The sequence below is a fragment of the Schistocerca nitens genome, chromosome 4 (assembly GCF_023898315.1).
Source record: "Schistocerca nitens isolate TAMUIC-IGC-003100 chromosome 4, iqSchNite1.1, whole genome shotgun sequence".
Classification (NCBI taxonomy): domain Eukaryota; kingdom Metazoa; phylum Arthropoda; class Insecta; order Orthoptera; family Acrididae; genus Schistocerca; species Schistocerca nitens.
The window spans coordinates 172,577,017-172,592,145 of NC_064617.1; the positions used below are offsets into that span (position 1 = coordinate 172,577,017).

General features: G+C 37.6%; 1 protein-coding gene across 1 annotated transcript in view; it reads left to right on the forward strand.

The window, feature by feature from the left end:
* The window catches only part of LOC126251354 (isocitrate dehydrogenase [NAD] subunit beta, mitochondrial), a 66,609-nt gene that overhangs the window by 22,618 nt on the left and 28,862 nt on the right, over nt 1-15,129 (forward strand). Inside the window, exons 4-5 of the mRNA XM_049951725.1 lie at nt 6,317-6,433; nt 8,042-8,248. Coding sequence (XP_049807682.1) covers nt 6,317-6,433; nt 8,042-8,248 — 324 coding nt within the window. The remainder of the gene's footprint in view (nt 1-6,316; nt 6,434-8,041; nt 8,249-15,129) is intronic.

The following is a 15,129-nucleotide window of genomic DNA, read 5'->3' on the forward strand; positions in this document are numbered from 1 at the left end:
AAAAAAAAAAACAGTTGATATCCGTTTGACCTGTGGCAGCACCATCTAGCGGGCCAACCATAGCGCCATCTGGTTTCCCCCTTCAAGCTAGACAAGTTTCGTTCTTCGTAGTTTTTTCGTTTGACACTTATTTCATGAGATATTTGGCCCAGTTACGATCATTGGACCACCCTGTATGTCAGGTGTCATGAGAGAACACAGAACGACCAAAATAATGTTTCTTCATTCATTCATTCAAAATATGGTATGCAGAAACTTTCAAATTAAGTCCTGCCTTTAGACATCGCCATATGTTGCTATCAGCTTGATAGGTCAATGAATCCATTCAACAGATGTTGTTAGTCGCTTCTGGTAGCCTGCTGTTATGTAGGTGGTCAGCTCTGGCACATGGTCTGTGTAGCTTGTTTGTGGTTGGAAATCAGTTTGCATGATATTTATTATTATTATTATTATTATTGTTGTTGTTGTTGTTGTTGTTAATATGAGAGGATCTAGAGTGTAGGATTATAAGTGAGTCTTCCCAGCAGCCACCATGCTGAGCAGGGCAGATGGTGGTAGCTGTGAGGTAGGTTACATGGTTTACTTGATACAAGTATAGTGAGTACTAGTGTTCTCTTAGGAAACTGCGGTATATTTCCTAATTTTGTTTTATCAGTGATAAATAAAATTCACTTGACTGTGTATTTCCCACACCTAGAACACAAACTCTAATTAGATGCCATTGGAATTGGGAGCCTTTCCTGGCTTAATTTCTTTCAGGCCAGCAGTAATTTCAAAGACCAAACCAGATTGGCAGTAATGGGGGTTTTCTTCAGATAATGGTTTTAGCTGTTAATATCCTCATTTTATGCTGATGGTATGAACTCTGTCTCTTGGATCCCTAGAAGTTTTCATGATTTTATTTGCAACTATGTGATACATGGTAAGTTTTGTGTGTGAGCTGATTGGTGCCTCCCAGTCTGAGTAGTACAGGCCAGGCCTTTCTGTTTGACACAGAAAAGCTCAGTAGTTTCACAATTTCCACCTCACTGCTTCTAGACTGTGTAAAAGTTCATGCATAGCTGTTGGTTTAAACATAGTTGCTGTTAGATATTTATGTATGACAAAGCTGTAATTACTACTTTAAAAACAAAAATACTATTTCTTTTACATCACATTTGAGGAATGAGGTTCTAATAACATTTGATTATTTCAAATACATTGACATCTCATACTAATCTGTTAATGCTTCCAAAAATAAGATCTATTTTTTTCTGAATCTTCCCCTAGTTTGCTTTACAACATTTTAGTATCATTAAAATAGTAATTTATGTGAAGTCTGCAAATCCCCAAGGCAGGACAGCAATCCATGGCACACTTATTGCTGCGTCCAAGCTAGTATTTCCTCTCACTAAGTAGTGGCGACCACCATTCTTTGCCAGAGAAGCACATCGTCCTCAGTATGGATCTCGGCATGCACAATAAAAATAAAAGAAACAGACAAGCATAATATCTGAACATTTGACGTAGTTATTTTCTTAAGATACAAATTGTTTATTTGCATCATTCATCACTAAGTAGGTGAAGGGATAGGCTCACACCCCTGGAACTCGTTAAAATGCTGACAGATCTTTTGTAGTTCATGCAGATTGGAAGAATCCATAAAAGTTGATTATCAAGTCGCACTGTGAAGACAGGCCAGTTCGCCTTCGCGAAATTACATCTGAGACTGGATCCTGATGTTATTGTGAAAATATTGAGTCCCACTTCCAGTATTACTGGCTAATGTTGAGAGTAAAGAAAATCAGTGAACCCTTTACTGGAGGTTTGCAATGTTGTTTGATGTCATGTGTGGTGACAAAACTCAATTCAGGGTTGCTTTCGGGTCTCCAAGCCGCCAACAGAAAGGTATGATCTATGACAAAATTAAAGATGCAGATAAATTTCTTCATCCCATAGTACTAAGTTCTCTTCAGTCTGATTTGCTGCTGTGTATTAACATTGCTTATAGTGGCTGTTAAAATTTTCCAGGGTGAAATTAAGATCAGAGTACTTGGTTCAATCAGTTGCCAGAGAAAGGTGTATGGATGTTATTTATCAAGGCTTCACTGATTTTTTTGGTGACTGTTCATGTCACTGCCCACTGATATGATCTCAGGCACAGCATGTTCAATGTCTCTTCAATCATAGGTGCTACACCATGTTTTACAGTCTGTTGCACCAAATAGGTCATACCCAGGAATCAGCATGAGTTCGTGGACTGTTACCACCTCAGTCTCATTACCTTTTAATGTCTTAGCTGTTACTGGAGAAGGAAAGCTACAATAGACACACATACACAAATGCATGCGCACGCGCGCGCGCGCGCACACACACACACACACACACACACACACACACACACACACACACACACACACACACCTGCAGTCTCAGAGAGCTGAGTGTGGTTTCAGCTCTCTGTGACTGCAGGTGTGTGTGTGTGTGTGTGTGTGTGTGTGTGTGTGTGTGTGTGTGTGTGTGTGTGTACTGCTGGCAAAGGTCTTAATGACCGAAAGCTTTAATTGTGTGAATCTTTTTTATTGTGCCTATTGCGACTCGACATCTCCGATGTATGGTGAGTAGCAAGTTTCCTTCTCAGGTATTGTTACATTCCATCCTGGATTTTCCATTGTTTGATTGTAGCTGTTACTGGGATTTTCGTCTGTGTAAGCTTTCAACTGAATTTACAAATTCAGATTATAGAGCCAAGACATTTTGCCATAATTCCTTCAGTGAACCTATTGATGTAATTTTGGGAGCCATTTTTATTTTGGGAACCATTATGATGACCAGAAGATCCAAGGATTATCTGATTACCAGTATTGTGTTAGGTCATTGAGTTCATGACACACTAATGAGGATGCACTGTATTACAGGTGATTTGGCAGTAGTGAAAGCTTGAATAATTTGTTCGTTACACACTTTGTGCCTCAGAACTGTTTGTTCACCTCAAATTCTGTTTCAAAATACTTTGTTACTGTTGCATATTTCCATGATTCACCACTATTATATGCACCTTTGCTAGAATAAATAGTAGGTATTGCGTGCAGATGTGCTGTGAGCAGTTGTATCACCACTGGCCCTCAACTTCTACACACAGCATAGAAGCTTATAGACATACATGTCCAATTCGTACGCAGTTATGAATACAATTGGAATTTTTGATGTTGTAGTTGTTGTTACTACTGCTACTGTGATATGTTTTATAAGTTAAATAAACAAGTAAATGTGTCTTTATCTAAAAAATAATTCTTTGTAAGCTACTTAAAATCACAACTCTCACACTATTTTTGGATGACCATTTGGTACACCTTCTTTTCCTACAGTCAAAAATAACCCTGAACTTCTTTTTCAAAATGTTTTGTTTTAATAACTCAACATTACACTGGGGTGATAATTCTGTAAATCAATATTCTTTTGCAAAGTAATTTTTTTACATCATTTCTAATTGTTGGCATGAACACATTGTCTCGTTTACAGTATTGTTTATTTTCATAGTTAATATTTTCTTCATTAGATGGTAATATATTTAGCTGCAAAATCTCTTCTATCTCTTTACAGTAATTCCATTTTTGTATGTGAATTTTTCTCTCATTATCACACTCATTACTACCCCATTTACCAATTCTGGAGGATAGCACCAGGCTTCAACTTGCACTTCGGAAGAAGTTTCAACAGTTGGCTTTTTAAGTCCCTTTCACAATCTCAGCAAAATCTATAGAGAACACACAAGCATTAGCAACTGAAAAGGAATAATCGTGTTTACAAGCATTTAGCCATTTTTGTTTCATGTCATTGTTCTAAGGAAATATATGAATATTAATTCCTTCTTCTTCCTTCACGATCACATAGCAAAACATTTTTCTTTGAAAACAACTCAAAACATACTCTTAGAACTCCTCAGTATTATAATAATCGTACTTTGTCACCAATCACTGATAATATCTCATACCTATGAAAACAACCTTTATTTAGCTTCGAAGCTTGTTACTGTGCTAACACTCAGTGATCCCTGCTGTCTGTTTCAGTAATGTGATCATACGGGTATAAAGCAGTCTCATATTGAAGTAAGTCGCAAAACTGATAACTGTCAGGGATATGTTAAAGAACCTGTTCCCATCAAAATGCACAATGAGGGTTGTGCACATACCAGTTGAATCTCCAAAAGTGTGTTCAGATTACACAGGTTACTGCCTCTTTTACTGTGGTCATAACGAAAAATAAATTGTTTAAGGTATGGAGAGCATACAGGAACTCGATTGTTTCCCTGCATTCTATCTGCAGTCCTGGTACAGTTTGATATAGTTATGATAGCGTGAGTGCCACCTTGTTGCTAATAAAACCTGTATTCACTGTTCATTGTGCAACTGGAAGAGAAACTGTTATTAGCAAGAATTATTAGGTGCTTTATTCCAGTTACAGTACCTTCAAAACAAAAGGGTCCAATGAGCTCCCCCCCCCCCCTTCCCCTCCCGGCCTCCCGGATGACAAATGACACTACACTTTCACTCTAAGTGAAGTCAAAGCTCTTTTTACAGCATGAGAGTGTTATCTTCAACCCAGTACATCTGACAGTTCCATTGAGTTTGAATTGTGCTTCATTTTACCAGTCCCTTGAACCTATTCACAAAATTTTACTCTATAACATAGGTCATCATAATGTAAATGTTGACCCAGCCTTGAAATGAAATAACACAGCTGTCTTATCTGGAGAATTCATAGCACACTACTAGCATTTACACCACTTTCGGGTGACATTTACCTTGAAGTGTTAGTGAAAGCTGAAACAGGTGCAGCACCATAATTGAAGATCTATTACATACAGCTGTATAAGGTCGCACTGTACACCCTTTTTGCCTACTGTAGACTGGTCTTTGGATGTCGAATGTGTCTTGTAGAAATGTGTTAACTGTGTAGAGAGATCAATCTCATACTCTCATCCCCACAGTCTCTGAACTGCAGCAACTTTCTTAGACTTAAAATTGCACTTAATAATCAGCTTCTGCTCTTCAGATCTCAAATTTACAATCTTCCACCTTGACATTAATCTCCTGCCACTACCAATATTTTGCAGCTAAATTGATTTTTTGTGGATTAAATATTTCACTACACTAATGTGCCTGGTGCTTCTTGCAGGCCTTGTGTTGTGTTAGCTAATGCCAGATTTGCCATGTAGATGAATTAAGCTGCTGCCTAGAGCACATAGATTTTGTTGGGCTTTGATTTTTTATGAAAAATTTAAGCATATTGGGTTTTCTGTTACAGGATTGCATCACAAATAGCATAATACAAAAACATTATCATCATGATCATACAAGCACTGTCCATCTGCAGCCCCCAGTTACTATGTACTGTAAAAGTCTGTTTCCAATAGAACATTAAAAAAGTTGCCTAAGAGCTCTGTTCGAAAAGTTATTGAAATGTTTTAAATATAGTCTATAGTAAACACCCTTCAAAGTATACATCTTCTATACGCACACATTTATATCCTTGGTGTTTCTACTTTGCCCTACAATCACTGAAAGCTTCTTTTTGAATGTCCTAGAGTCTTAGTAATAAATTCTCCATATTATAAATGATGTTGCAATGCTATTCTTGGAGGAAATATTATTTTTGGAAACCCATAGACAAGCCAGAGGAAGTAGGATGGTTGGGAGGGTGGGTTCATCATATATTGGAATTCAATGTGTTTTAATTTGTTTGTTTGAAATCTCAGGAAACAAATAAACAGTGAATCCATCTTCTTTTGCAAGTTCTTTGGCAGACAGCTGTTGGTACAGACCATTTGAGGTTGCCTTTTTCATCAATGATTATCTTCATTTGATTTATGATTATTTTTGAATGAGGAAAATAATTTATCTCAGGCATACTGGATGTGTTGTATGCCTAATATATTGAAAGTACTTTTCAGAGTTTGTCCTTAAGTGTTCAATAGGCATCTCAAAATATATCATCAGTCATTACTTCATTTAAGCTTTATTAGTAATTAAGTATTCTAATATTACTGTTTTCAGATCTATTCTTGTTACAAAGTAAAGTTAGCAGCTAAGCAGCTCCACATGATGTGGAGACTACCTAGATCCTAAATTGACAAAGTACTTACTAATGGGATGAATCTGAAGACAAGTTGTTTTTTAATCAGGAACTGGTAATACTGAATAATCTTTGCCAACACAGACTGCAAAAAAACAGTAATTTAGCTTCTTTGGTTTATGCATTTGTATGAATTAGGTAGTAAATGTTGTTGGTAGCAGCAATTGGAGAAATATTGTTAAATTTCTTTTTCTGTTGACAGGCGGCTGATGTTCCGATAGATTTTGAAACCTTCTTTTTCTCTGAAGTGCACCATATGATGAGTGCACCACTAGAAGTTGTTTCAAAATCCATTGAAAAGAATGGCATATGCCTTAAGGTAATAACTCAACCTCATTCTCATGTTACTGCTGTTTTCTAATTTAAGATGCTTTATTTTCATACTTACAAAGCTGCTTTGTGAATTTAAATTAATCGGCAAAGGTTTGGTATTAAACATCACTTATACTCCAAATTTTGTATTGTATTGAAAAATTATTGAGAGATACCGTCCTTATTGTATAACGGGAAATATTACTTCCAAAGGCTTAATTTAACAAGTCATTGTCAAAGATAAAAATGAATCATTAATTTTTGCGTTACAGGGATATCGTGCAATTTTTCAATGGAAAATATGTATCCACAGTAAAACTTTCAGATCACACAATAGTTATATGTGGAAGATCCTGGAAATAGTAGAAGTCATCTTCTTAAATGCTTTTCAGATGCAATACACAGTAACTGGATTGAAGATTGAAATCATGTACTAGAAACATCATTTGGATAATGAATTAAGAATTCAAAAATTAAATTGGTAATACAGATTTTTGGATCTTTGTTTATAGTGTAAGCCTGCTATATGATGAGCTTGTTTGAGTTGTTACTTTGGTATGTCTGTGGGATATTTTTCTATGCAACAATTGTGAAATATCAATTTTTTTAAATGAAACATTTTTTTCAGTGCTGACCATAGTGATTTTCAGTCTAAATGTGAGTGCATTAATCCCTCAAGCCAGGAACCAGGGTATGCACGCGTGTACCATGAGTGTTTGCACTGGCAGTAACCTGACAGTGTACTAACCAGTTGCAGAATCACAATAAAAGTGTATTGCTGTGCCATTGATTGATAATGGACGTCACTGCTTTGCTAGCTAAATTTGGGAATATCTGTGCTCACATACTATTTAGATCTTTGTGTGAAATAATATTTGTTAGAAATTGTGCACTAAAAAATGTCTCAAAGAAAGAGGAAAAATATGCACAGCGGCACATGAAAATATTTAGCAGAGTAGAAAATGTTTCAGCACACTGTGCATTTATTGGTTATCAAGTTGTTGTAATGGCAAGGGTGTGTGCGCATATAAATTTCAAGCTTTGTCTCATAACAGAACTGCTGGGAACTGACTGGATGAGATTGTGGTGTAGTACTTTGTTTCAAAGTATGACACACTGAAAGATAATTTTAAGTGATTATGTATGTTTTAAACATCAGAAAGTTAAGTTGTCAACAATCTCTGAGAATTTCATCAACTTTTGGCAAATAATTCCTGCAATAAAGCAGTTTAAGTAAAATACAGCATTTCTGTACCAGCTGGTTGTATAAACTACTGCTATGAGGCTTGGTGCGTGCACAAGTACTGTCAGGTTGAAGGGTTAAAATGTTCAAGCATGCCCCATATCTGATACATGCATATACCACATCCTTCCTAGATAATTTCAAAATTTCTGGAAGGGCTACATGTTTAAATACTTCATTACTCTCACTTAAATTTTCACCCATGGAGCCCACTCTATGGAGGTGGTGTGAAACAACTTTTTAGCATCACTAGTGAGGACTTAGTTCACTTACACTCTAATGCTGCCTTAAATATCTTATTGTTCATAATCTACCTGTATTTAATAATGTGGCTCCAAAAAAAAAAATTATTTAGATATTTTTGCACTGTAGGGGATCTTAGCAACACCAGACTACAGCCGCACTGGTGAACTGCAGACTCTGAATATGAAACTGAGGCGTTCTTTAGATCTGTATGCTAATGTTGTCCATGTAAAGTCACTGCCGGGAGTGAAGTGTCGACATGATGGGATTGATGCTGTCATTATCAGAGAGCAAACAGAAGGAGAATATTCTGCCTTGGAACATGAAAGTGTGAAAGTAAGTATTTCTAAATTTCTAATTTCTAAGTATTTCTAAATTTCTAATTTCTAAGCATTTCTAAATTTCTAATTTCTATCTCTTTGAAAGTAAGTATTTCCCATTTTTCTAAAAAAAACTCGCATTGCATGCTTGTTATAATAACTGATCAGGTATTGCTTTACTGGTATCAGATGACTGGTGTGCCAGTGCAAATTATCATTTCAGAATATGCAATGTAAAAAATGCAGTTTGTAATACATTGGTGTTATGGGCTTCAAATAATGGAAACTTGTGATCCTATATGGTCATGTGATATGTGTTTTGACATGAAAGAAATGCAGCTGCTTTGGAGAGAGAGAGAGGGGGGGGGGGTAAGTTTCGAATTAATATTCCATTTTCCATTAAATTTGGGTGTTGACAGGGATAATCCCTCAAATATGAGAAATTATTCTAACAAACAATGGAAACTCCAGGTAGGAATATCAACAGTATAGGAAAAGATAGATTCTGTAAAGATGATACACTTAAGTTACAGACAGGCACAATTAAGACACTTACGCATAAGCTTTTGGCCATGTCCTTCATCGGAGAAAGAGAAACGCACACCATTCATTCACACAAGCAAGCACACCTCATGCCCAACAGACCATCCATACTGCAGGTGATAGCTGTCGTGTGTGTGAGGTGTGCTTTCTTATGTGAATGAACGGTGTATGTTTCTCTTTTTCCAATGAAGGCTGCAGCCAAAAGCTTATGTATAAGTGTCTTTCGGTTGTACCCGTCTACAAATTATTCTAACACATCTTATGGTAAACACAAATAATGACTGTATACTTTAAGCGTGGAAACTCTTCGAGACAGCATGAACCCAGAAGAAAGTTGCAAATAAACATCAGCACAACAAATTCTAATGTATACTATTTTAAAAAGTTATTCTGTGGAATACTTTGTGCACATTTCCCAGAATAAACTCTAGCTGAAGCAGTTTCGCCAAGCTTGGCCACAGATGCGATTATATGACTTCCGTAAGATTTGTGGTATATTTCTTATATTGTTACAAAACTAGCCTTAAGTACTTGTCAGCGAACCATTGTTTCGATGCCATTTCTGGTGGCGTACCACATGTGAAAACATTTGTAATATTATTATTATTTTTCTTCCAAACATCATGGTAAGTATGCTTCCCTCACTGAAAACACATTACTGTTGCTGGAACTTGTTGTGCAATACAACAGAGACCTAATATTTTTTGTTTTAGAGTTAATGTAGGGGTTCCCACTTTTTATGTCTCCGTTCCTTAATCCAATAGCTTTCGCTCCACATGAAGGAACTGTGCCTCCAGCAAACAATTTTATCTTTTCAGTGGTGTCAGTTATGATATCAGTTGAGGCTCAGCGCCCTGAAATGACTGTGGCGGTGTATGTGTGTTCTGAATCTGGAGGAGGACTGTGTCTGATAGCTTAGTTTACTTTAAAATGTACCTGTCTGTTGTTCAACATCTGCTCTATGTGGTGAGCAGCAACTATCCTCATTGCTGGTGTTGTTATTCCATCTTGAATTTACCAATCTTCATTATCTTGTCAATAGCTTCTAATGTTTACTATTATGATCATTGCTGTCCTCTTAATTGCTCATATTGAATGTTTTGTACCTAGTCAGATACTACTATGGTCAGCTTATAATTACTTCATAGTTGACACTTCACTCATTGGGCCTGGTTTCCTCTAATCAGAGCACTCAGCATCATGCCTGAACTGTTCACTGTTACCAAACTATTCCATCAGATGGGCAGTTCACTTCCAATTCCTTGTCCGGCTTTCATTCTTGATGTATTTGGATTCCATATCATGGGTCTGGCACTTTTGATTCATATTTCATCACACATTATAACCCCCGCACACGCAAGCCAAGAGTCCTGTTGTCTCAGCTATACTCCATGTCTTCCAAGCCAAAATGTTAGCATCTGGAAATGCTTCAAGGCCACCATAATCTGCTTGATTGCCCCATACAACAGCAAGTGTCAACCAGGTACTACCTCCAAACACTGCTTGTACATCACAGGTGAAGTTCAGATGGAGTCCACGAAAAACATTTGGACCTCCAATCGATTGCTGTTTATTAAACTGCCCAGCCAAGTCACACACACACACACACACACACACACTGATGAAATATGCATGTCTCATATACGGCACTAACAAAATGCTAATGGATAATTTCCACACAAGACAGGATTCAGCATCGCATACATGGTTATTATTGTAATCATAGAGAATTGCTGGCATTAAATAAGATTTGCATGTCATTGCACAAAGACAAATTTTTGAAGGCTGCAATTCATCATTGTGGCTGTGTCACCACATTCATAACTACTTAACCAAGTGTAGTGATTTGTGCAATGGTTGAAGTATAATTCTAATGTGTAGAAGTTCATAGGTTCAGATTTTTCAAATGGAGCAAAATTCTTTTTATTTCTTAATCTGATCAAAAGAGTTTATTATATTTATTCAATTAATTGGTTTAAATGTAATTTTTTGTTTCCAGTAATTTTCCCCATCATTTTTGTCATCATATTGATTCTTTTATTTGCTCCTGTTTTTCTTCCAATCATTCTTTTTTCATTTGGAATCTGCCTATGTCAACCTATTATCTGCAACCAAGGACCAACAAGGTGTGCTCATCAATTAATAATGCAGTGTCTCGTGTAGGCAGTGTTAGATAGTTTCAGGTGCCAACAATATCCAGAAATTACAGTTTGCTTCTAGCACTGAAACTCAAATTTTTTTTCTGTCCTGAGGTTGCTAGTAGAGATTAGCTTTAATCATCATGAAGAAAGTGATCATGATTTTAGTTCAGCTGCAACCTCCATTTTCTCGGATACATTACACATCACAAGATTGTGATTAGCTTAATTCAGGGCTGCAAAACACTTCATCCGCCAAAGTTTAGTCATTGGTTACTTAAAATCCGCTGTCAACAAAGTGTATCACATTCCCAACATACCTCACGGCGGCCCCTTCCAACATTGCTCCACGTTAAACGTTAACAGCATTTGTGAAGTGACCTACCATGTTTGTGTGTCACCTGTAACTGAGCGGTAGCCAGCAGCTGATGCGGCAACTCAGCAGCTGCAACTGAAAAAGTCATCAACTATCAAGTAATTTTACTTGGACAGAACTTTCATGTGTTGTTGTTGTTGTTGTTGTTGTTATTGTTGTGGTCTTCAGTCCTGAGACTGGTTTGATGCTCTCCATGCTACTCTATCCTGTGCAAGCTTCTTCATCTCCCAGTACCTACTGCAACCTACATCCTTCTGAATCTGCTTAGTGTATTCATCTCTTGGTCCCCCTCTACGATTTTTACCCTCCACGCTGCCCTCCAATACTAAATTGGTGATCCCTTGATGCCTCAGAACATGTCCTACCAACCGATCCCATCTTCTGGTCAAGTTATGCCACGAACTTCTCTTCTCCCCAATCCTATTCAATACCTCCTCATTAGTTATGTGATCTACCCACCTTATCTTCAGCATTCTTCTGTAGCACCACATTTCGAAAGCTTCTATTCTCTTCTTGTCTAAACTATTTATCGTCCACGTTTCACTTCCATACATGGCTACACTCCATACAAATACTTTCAGAAACGACTTCCTGACACTTAAATCTATATTCGATGTTAACAAATTTCTCTTCTTCAGAAACACTTTCCTTGCCATTGCCAGTCTACATTTTATATCCTCTCTACTTCGACCATCATCAGTTATTTTGCTCCCCAAATAGCAAAACTCCTTTACTACTTTAAGTGTCTCATTTCCTAATCTAATTCCCTCAGCATCACCCGACTTAATTCGACTACATTCCATTATCCTCATTTTGCTTTTGTTGATGTTCATCTTATATCCTCCTTTCAAGACACTGTCCATTCCATTCAACTGCTCTTCCAAGTCCTTTGCTGTCTCTGACAGAATTACAATGTCATCGGCGAACCTCAAAGTTTTTACTTCTTCTCCATGAATTTTAATACCTACTCCGAATTTTTCTTTTGTTTCCTTTACTGCTTGCTCAATATACAGATTGAACAACATCGGGGAGAGGCTACAACCCTGTCTTACTCCCTTCCCAACCACTGCTTCCCTTTCATGTCCCTCGACTCTTATAACTGCCATCTGGTTTCTGTACAAATTGTAAATAGCCTTTCGCTCCCTGTATTTTACCCCTGCCACCTTTAGAATTTGAAAGAGAGTATTCCAGTCAACATTGTCAAAAGCTTTCTCTAAGTCTACAAATGCTAGAAACGTAGGTTTGCCTTTTCTTAATCTTTCTTCTAAGATAAGTCGTAAGGTTAGTACTGCCTCACGTGTTCCAACATTTCTACGGAATCCAAACTGATCTTCCCCGAGGTCCGCTTCTATCAGTTTTTCCATTCGTCTGTAAAGAATTCGCGTTAGTATTTTGCAGCTGTGACTTATTAAACTGATAGTTCGGTAATTTTCACATCTGTCAACACCTGCTTTCTTTGGGATTGGAATTATTATATTCTTCTTGAAGTCTGAGGGTATTTCGCCTGTTTCATAGATCTTGCTCACCAGATGGTAGAGTTTTGTCATGACTGGCTCTCCCAAGGCCGTCAGTAGTTCCAATGGAATTTTGTCTACTCCGGGGGCCTTGTTTCGACTCAGGTCTTTCAGTGCTCTGTCAAACTCTTCACGCAGTATCGTATCTCCCATTTCATTATTAATACTTAATGTACAATGTCTGTATACTATGGACCAGTAGTTTTTATACCTACCACCACGGGGAAGTTTAAATGCCGCCTCAGCAGCTGTGATCCATAAGGTTCATTTGTGTGTGTGTGTGTGTGTGTGTGTGTGTGTGTGTGTGTGTGTGTGTGTGTATACACACGTGCGCGCATGCATACATAGACAGGTGTAAAAATTGGCATAACAACTGACAGTTGTGGAGATCTTGACTGCTTTACACAGAGATCCAGAATCGGAAATGGTACAGAATGTGAAGATTCTTACTTTCTAGATGAAAGTATGAGTGATGATTCAGATATGTCTGCATTTCAGTTACTTGCCGAGTGAGTAGTTTATTCCTGATGTTTAGGGTACGAGCTGTTCTGACTGCTTCACCTCTGTTTCTATGTTTATAGTTCTGACGCAAGCATTCTTTCTCTATTTAAATCATAGTGCAGACCATCAGTCACCATCTGTAGTACTGCTTGTGTACATACATCAATGCAAAGTGAGCAAGATTGGTCAGGACTAGGTGATTAGTTACAACTGTCAGTTGTCTAGGAGGAAGGGGGCGCAGCATCACATTTATCAGATGCCAGTACGGAGTTTGATTACACTTCTAGCTGAAAGTATCTGAATGTCTATTAGTGTACATTAATACAGGGTGTGTCCAACCTTCACTGTTATGATGGCTTGAATTCTGCTGAGGAAACTCTCAGTGAAGTCTCTGAATGTTTGTGGACAAATGGCAGCCCATTCCAGTGCTTCTTCCTCAAGAGCCAAAATTAGAGAAGATAGTGATGTTCAAAGTTGGGGTCTGGAGCGAAGCTAGCTTTCTAACTCGCCCCAAACTTGTTACGGGACTCCAGGGAGGCAAGCCCATTTCAGGAATGGTATTGCCCACAAACCATTCTCTCACAGATGCTGCTTTATGCCAGGAAGCATCATTATGCCGATACAGTCAGTCATGGTCTCTTGAACTATTCTTCTACTGCATGCAGTACACATTGCTGTAAAATGTGTTCATATCCTTCCAAATTTGTAATTTTGTTAATGCAATAAGAGGACCACACCCTAATGGTGAAAACCACTTCCGTGCCATACACTGCCTCCTCTGTACTTTACTATTGGCATTACACATGATGGCAAATAACGTTCTTCAGGCATTCGCATAACCCAAATCCTTTTGTCAGATTGCCACAGGGTTTCATGTCAAAACACACACATTGCATAATCATATAGGATCACATGTTTCATTATGTGAAGCCCCTAACACCAATATATTTAAAACTAAATTTATTATAGTTCATATTCTGAAATCATTATCCAGTCATCCAATGCCCAGTGGCATTGCTCTTTACACCACCTCAAGTACGTAGTACTGACTGTGGAAATGTGTGGCTTACGAGGAGTTGCTCAATCGTTGAACCCTTTATAACTCTATGCATAGTCATTGTACAAACTGGCTGCTGGTAGCTCTTTGGAACTCAGGAGAGATTTCTTCCGCTAATTGCATGTTGCTTTTTTTCCAGCCAAGCTTCACAATGCTCGATGGCCAATGTCCGTTGGTACGAGACATAAAGAAATTAAAAAAGAATTGTGTATCGCATATGTGATCTGCTGTGAACTTACTTAAATTTTTGGTGTTTCAGTGTTATTTTCATACATATGGTCTCAAATTGCCAAAACTCTTAAGAATATTTACCAAAAGATCCATTTTTAAAGTCAGGATTTGTGAGTAATGTACTGAGCTGCAATCGCTTTGGGCTATAATGTCCGTGCAATATCTAAATAACAGTGCTACACAAATTAGCAGGAAAGGCAAAGAAAAGCATGACCTACTTCATAAAACGAGGCCTTTCTTTGATTTCTCTGTATGTAAATGTAGTTTTCATCCTAACAGGGATCTTATAATAGTTAAGGCAATTTGGCCTCTTCATGGTTTGGTTGGTTTTAGGATATTTATGAAAAAGACACAACATAAATATAGGATAAAGTTGTATGCTCTCAGAGATTCAACAGCAGGATCCATACTAAAGTGTGATGGGAACACCGGTTCTGCTGGAGGTGTCAACAATAGTATCTAGCATCTTGTACAGAGTAATTTTGCAAATGGCATGTGTAAAAATGGATGGATATGGATTGGATAGTTTCTAATCCA